Source organism: Nerophis ophidion, linkage group LG28 (assembly GCF_033978795.1).
Source record: "Nerophis ophidion isolate RoL-2023_Sa linkage group LG28, RoL_Noph_v1.0, whole genome shotgun sequence".
In the NCBI taxonomy this organism is placed as follows: Eukaryota; Metazoa; Chordata; class Actinopteri; order Syngnathiformes; family Syngnathidae; genus Nerophis; species Nerophis ophidion.
Genome location: NC_084638.1, coordinates 32,869,956 through 32,877,081, shown reverse-complemented (window position 1 = coordinate 32,877,081; position 7,126 = coordinate 32,869,956). Strand labels below are relative to the sequence as shown.

At 38.8% G+C, this 7,126-nt stretch overlaps 1 protein-coding gene across 2 annotated transcripts in view; it reads left to right on the top strand.

The window, feature by feature from the left end:
* The first annotated feature begins 5,952 nt into the window (after window positions 1–5,952).
* bpnt2 (3'(2'), 5'-bisphosphate nucleotidase 2) overlaps window positions 5,953–7,126 on the top strand; it is a 39,542-nt gene continuing 38,368 nt past the window's right edge. Inside the window, exon 1 of one of the 2 annotated variants that reach the window (XM_061891478.1) lies at window positions 5,953–7,022. In XM_061891478.1, coding sequence (XP_061747462.1) covers window positions 6,901–7,022 — 122 coding nt within the window. In that variant the 5' untranslated portion in view covers window positions 5,953–6,900. The remainder of the gene's footprint in view (window positions 7,023–7,126) is intronic. The other variant, XM_061891477.1, reaches the window with a different exon arrangement.

Below are 7,126 nucleotides of genomic sequence, written 5' to 3'. Positions count from 1 at the left end.
ACCACTTTGCAAAAATGAAAAGTTTACTTCTCAGAAAATGATTCCCTGAACAGACACACAACAGTTGTTCATTTATTCTACTACTGTGGCTTTATTGTTTTGTGTATATTTGATAGTTTTGTGTATCTGAAAAAGGATAAGCCACATTGCCAGAAATGGAAATTAAATCATATAAAAGAAGCCAGAGATGTAGGGCTGCTTTATTTTTTGTTTTACTTTTGTAGATGTTAAATTTGCAGATGATTACTGCAATATATATTTCAAAAAGATTCATTGCTCTTCCTTTTTGCTTTTACCAGTAGCAGTTTAGAAGTCTGGAGTAAAAAAGTGCACAAGTAGGTCAAATGCATGAGTTCATTTCAGGTGGTTCATCAAAGATCCATACAACATCATCTGATAGGATTTCATAGTTGAATGGTCGATGCTGTGTCTACTTACAACATGTCTATGGTCGATGCTGTGTCTACTTACAACATGTCTATGGTCGATGCTGTGTCTACTTACAACATGTCTATGGTCGATGCTGTGTCTACTTACAACATGTCTATGGTCGATGCTGTGTCTACTTACATGTCTATGGTCGATGCTGTGTCTACTTACATGTCTATGGTCGATGCTGTGTTTACTTACAACATGTCTATGGTCGATGCTGTGTCTACTTACAACATGTCTATGGTCGATGCTGTGTCTACTTACAACATGTCTATGGTCGATGCTGTGTCTACTTAGAAGATGTCTATGGTCGATGCTGCGTCTACTTAGAAGATGTCTATGGTCGATGCTGTGTCTACTTAGAAGATGTCTATGGTCGATGCTGTGTCTAGCCGGCTGTGGGACTGGCCCTCTGGCGGGGTTAGATTGAGCTCGGGCTGTCAAAGTGTTTGGCTGGATCTAAATCTGTTTTGGCGGTTGAGCATAAGCTGTTTTGTGACTGGATCGAGATGGAAGGGGATAGTGACGGGATGTATGAGGATAGTATGGAAATGGATAGGACTAGAGTGGAGAGAGGAAAGAAGGGGAGAGGAGGGAGTGAAGGAAAGGCGAGTACTAAAAGAGTGCATGAAGACCATGAAGAGGTTGATAAGAGGAAAAGGGTTATGATGGATGAATATAAGATAATTTATACATTTAAATCAAACCAAGATATGAATGACATTAGTTAGATGACACAGGTTAAGGGATTAAAGAAGGACATTGGAGAGGTGGAGATAGCGAAAGTGCTCAGGGACGGACGGCTGTTGATTAAATGCAAAAATGGAGAGCAAAAGAACAAAGCAATGCGATTGCAAAAACTGTGCAACAAAATAATAAAGGAAAAAAACGAAGTGGGAGAACGAAAGGGGGCAAGAGGAGTCGTGACAGGAATCCCAAGAGGAGAACATTTAGATGATCTGAAAAGAGAAATAAAAGGAGGAACTGTCACTACGATGAAAAGAATGATGGCATTTAGGAACGGTGAAAAGACTGAGAGCGAATCCGTGCTAGTGCAATTTGCAGAGGAGGTCCTACCAGAGAGAATCATGATTGGGTATCTAAGCTTCTATGTTAGAGCTTACGTGCCACCCCCAGTACGTTGTTTCAAGTGCCAACGCTATGGGCACATAGTAGTGTGTGTCATGCTAAGATGAGATGTGGAAGGTGTGGAGGAGAGCATGAATATGGACAATGTGGAGAAAATGAACAGGTCAAGTGTTGTAATTGTGGCGGGAATCACACAGCAGCGTATGGGGGCTGCATCATAAGAAAACAGGCAACAGAAGTACAGCAAATCAGAGTTGAACGAAATATTACATACGCAGAGGCAGTTCAAATAAGAAATCAAGCAAGTGCAGAACAGGACAGAAGTGAAAATAGTTCAAGAAATAAAAAACAAGAGGCAGCAAATACAGGAATTTCCATGGACAAACTAGTTGTATTCCTGGCTTACGTAATAAATTGTACAGAACAGGCTAGAAACAAGACTGAGAAAATCAAAATAATTGTCAAAGCAGCAGCAAAGTTTTTAAATTTAAAAGAACTATCCTGGGAACAGGTGCAAGGTGAGCTACAGAGAGTAGACGAGACTGAGTCATGTGACCACAATCCAACGCCATGTTAATTGTTCAGTGGAATGCCAGAAGTTTGATAGCAAACGGACAGGAATTAAAGGGATATATTAATAATATGAAAAATAAACCACATATAATATGTATTCAAGAAACATGGCTGAAGCCAAAATTAAACTTTATAATAAAAGGATATATAACGATACGTAAAGATAGGAATGATGGACAAGGAGGAGGATGTGCCATATTTATTAAGGAAGATATGCATTATTCAATATTAAAAGTAAAACAAGAACTAGAGATAGTAGGGGTAGAAGTATGGAATAATAAAGAAAGATACAAAGTACTAAACTTCTATAATCCATGCAAGAAATTAGAAATTCACCAACTAGAAACAATAATGGAGCACTGGAGTGGCAATATTATTTGGTGTGGTGACTTTAATGCACATAGCACAATGTGGGGTGAAAGGGATGACTGGAATGGGGATACATTGGAAGCACTTTTGGAGGAAAAAGAAGTGGTGTGTGTGAATGATGGGTCGGGAACAAGGTTAGATGTCGTCACGGGTAAAGAAACAGCAATAGATTTAACACTAGTGTCACAAGGGTTAGCAGGAAAGGTGGAGTGGGAAGTAAATAAATACAGCACAATGGGAAGTGATCACTATCCAATCTTCATTCACATAAACATAAATCATAGGACAGAAAGCACTAGGATAGAAGGAAGATGGAAGTATACTCATGGTGACTGGGGGAAATGTAGGGAAATTACCGACATAACTTTAAAGGAAGTAGATATAAATCAAGATATTGAACAATTAAATACAGATATTACGGGGTGCATAATAGAAGCAGCCGAACAGAGCATACCAAGGAATAGTATAGGGAGAAGAAGGAAGATAGTGCCGTGGTGGACACAAGAGTGCACAGATGCAATACAAGAACGGAATAGAGCATTTAGAATATTGAGAAGAACACATCATTTCCAAGACATGATCCAATATAAAAGGCATCAAGCTAGAGTAAGGTATGTTATTAAAAAAACAAGAAAACACCATTGGAGAACTTTTTGTGAAACACTAAATAGAACTACTCCTTTAAGCCAAGTGTGGGGAATGATCAAGAGAATGTCAGGGCTCAGAAAAGAACATAAACATCATGTGATGAAAGATGGAACGGGGAGTGTGGTAGGAAATAAAGAAAAAGCAGACTTTTAGCAAAAACCTTTGTTAAAGTGCACAGTAATGATCATTTGAGAAATGTAGAAAAACAAAAGAGAGAAGAAACAATTAGTGTAAATATTGAGGAAATGAAGGAAGACAACGATAATAGTTTTATCAACACTATGGATATGACATTTTCTTTGGATGAAATGGTTCCAATTTTAAAAAAAGTTAAAAATACGACGCCAGGGAAAGACCTGGTGAGTTATCAAATGATCAAAAACTTAGGTAGCATCGGCAAAGAAGTGGTCTTGAAATTATATAATAGGATATATGAAGAAGGAAAATGAGCAGATGAGTGGAAAACAGCTGTAATAATTCCAATATGCAAGCCAGGGAAAGATCCGGAAGAGGCAGGAAATTATAGGCCGATTGCATTGACCTCAAATTTGGGCAAAGTAATGGAAAAAATGATTAATGAAAGATTAATATATTATTTAGAGTCAAAATAAATTATAAAAAACTACCAAAGTGGTTTTCGCAAAGCAAGAAGCACAAATGACCCAGCAGTGCAGCTGGAAGAGGAAATTAGAAAGGGACAAATAAATAAAGGAAGTAGAATTGCGGTATTTTTTGACATAGAGAAAGCGTATGATATGTTGTGGAAACAGGGCTTGCTGATGAAACTAAATAAGATTGGGATTAGAGGAAGAATGTACAGATGGATAAAAGACTTTTTAACAAGTAGAACATTATTAGTAAAAATAGAGAATGAATATAGCAGAGAATACAAAGTGGAAAATGGGACCCCACAAGGGACTATAATAAGTCCAGTACTATTTCCCATCATGATAAATGAAGTTTTTAGTGAAGTGGAAGGGTTAGTGGAGGTGGCATTGTTTGTGATGATGGAGTGATGTGGAAGAGAGGTAGAAATACACATCATATAGAAAAGAAGATTCAAAAAGCGGTAAATAATGTTCAAGACTGGGGGACGGCTTGGGGTTTAAGATTCTCTGTTGGAAAGACAAAAGTCATAAATTTTATGAAGAGGAAAGTACAAAACAAGCTCCAAATAAAACTCTATGGAGAAAACATAGAAGAGGTACAAGTATTTAAATATTTAGGAATATGGTTTGATAAAAATATGAACTGGTCAACCCACATCAGCAAGATAGTGGAGAAAAGTAAAAAGGTGTTAAATATAATGAGGGCTTTGAGGGGTAAAGATTGGGGGGCTGATAGGTTGACATTGAAAACAATATATATCACTTTAATTCGGTCTGTTATCGACTACGGATGCATTATTTATCGATCTGCTTCAAAAACTCTACTTGAGAAAATAGACCGGATCCAGTCGCAGGCGTTAAGTTTATGTTGTGGAACTACTAAATCTACTCCAGTGGCAACATTACAAGTAGAAATGAACGAAAGACCTTTGGACATGAGGAGAGATCAACTCTCAGCAGTTTATTGGGCAAACTTAAAAGGATCCAAGCAAGGACATCCAACCCGTCAAGTGCTAATAAACTGACAAGAAAAAGGGAAGAAAAAAATGAATAGTTTTGGGTGGATAATAGGAGATATATGTAAAAAAACACAAATTGACAATATTAAAGTTAGCCCTACAGTACCAATTCCTGCAATACCACCGTGGATGTATGAAAACCCAAAGGTAGACATGCAGTTACTGAAGAATAGACATTTAAATAGTTACCAGATAGAACATTGGATTGAGGAAATGTTTTTTGATAACATCATGATATTCACAGATGCATCAAAAACTATAAATAGTAAAGTAGGAGCTGCTGCAGTTATCCCACAAGGAAATATAGTGTTGAATAAAAGAATCAGTGATAAACTATCTGTTTTTACGGGGGAATTGGTGGCAATTTATATGGCAGTTAACTGGATAGAGGAAAACAAAGCAAGGAAAGTAGTCGTGTGCTCGGACTCCAGCAGTGAATTGACGAGCATAAAAAACATAACATCAGAAATAAGACTAGATATAGTTTATGAAATAGTTCAGGCAATCTACAGGATAAATAAAGCGGGAGGTGTGGTAACATTTCTCTGGGTTCCTGCTCATGTAGGAGTTGTAGGGAAATGAGTTAGCTGATAGATACGCAAAACAAGCAAGCACTAAAACAGAAGTAAACATGGAGATGAAGCACAGTAAAGAAGAAGTGAAGAGCATAATTAAGATAGAACACAATAAAAAGTGGCAGGATAATTGGAATAAGGAAACAAAAGGTAGAGAGTTTTACAAAGTCCAGAGGAGAGTAGGTGTAATGAGAGGAGGGGGTAGAAATAGGAAAGAAGAATACATTATTACTAGAATGAGATTAGGCCATACATATCTAAATAGTTGACTAAAATTGATAGGCAAACATACTACAGGGCTGTGTGATTTTTGCCACCAGATAGAAAATGTTGACCATGTCTTAATACAATGTAGGAAATATAATAGAGAAAGAGAAATAATGGAAAATAAGTTAGCAAAAGAAAATATTAGGTTAGAAGTGGGAGATATATTAGGATTGCATTCAGAAAACATAGGATACAAAGCAATATACACATATTTAAAGAACACTGGGTTAAGTAAAAGAATATAGAGTAGGGATCCACCTCGGTCCACACTCCATTACAGTAGGTGGCGCTAATGCACACCAGAAGGTTGCTTGCCAACCGCCATAAAAACAAAAGAAGAAGAAGAAGAAGAAGATGCTGTGTCTACTTACAACATGTCTATGGTGATATGCTGGAAGAGAAGGGATCTATGTGACGCACAGTGATGACGTCGCCAGCGGCAACCCGGAAAAGAAGCAACTATGTGAACACAAGACTTAATTCTTCTCGTCTGCTTCCACGTCGCCGGACTCAAATATCTCCTCTGGCAGCCAGCGACAATGACATGTAATGTCGTCTTACACTCCGCTAGGACATGTAATGTCGTGTTAGGCAGTCAGCAACAAGGACATATAATGTCGTTTTAAGCAGTCGCGCTTATTCTGTAACTCGCCTTCCGCCTAAGACAACATCTCAGTGTACGTACTGCTCATATCTCTGTGTACTTACTGCTCGACTACAGCTCACATCGTGCTTCTTCACTACACATTTTATTAAATCCACAGCTCGCTCCTTTAGTACACACTTAAATCCACAGCTCGCTTCTTTAGTACACACTTAAATCCACAGCTCGCTTCTTTAGTACACACTTGAATCCACAGCTCGCTCCTTTAGTACACACTTAAATCCACAGCTCGCTTCTTTAGTACACACTTGAATCCACAGCTCGATTCTTTAGTACACACTTAAATCCGAAGCTCGCTTCTTTAGTACACACTTGAATCCACAGCTCGCTCCTTTAGTACACACTTGAATCCACATCTCGCTTCTTTAGTACACACTTGAATCCACAGCTCGCTTCTTTAGTACACACTTGAATCCACAGCTCGCTTCTTTAGTACACACTTGAATCCACAGCTCACTTCTTTAGTACACACTTGAATCCACAGCTCGCTTCTTTAGTACACACTTGAATCCACAGCTCGCGTCTTTAGTACACACTTGAAGGCCGGCCATTGGTGGTCCACGTGGGCGAAGTAGCCACGTCACTTAGCGTGTCAGCTTCATTCCCTTGGCGCCTTTTATTGCTGCCATCTCCCACTTGGACATCTGTCCAGCAGCATGTCTCCCATGGGCATCAGAATGTCTCCTTTTGGTGTGGCCGTCTTCTGCTTCTTCGGGGTGGCCATCGTCTTGTACCACCTGTACGCCGGCGTCCTCACCGGCAGACTGGCGGCTCTCAGGTAATACTCTTACACTGGTAATAATACTCTTACACAGGTAATACTCTTACACAGGTAATACTCTTACACAGGTAATACTCTTACACAGGTAATAATACTCTTAC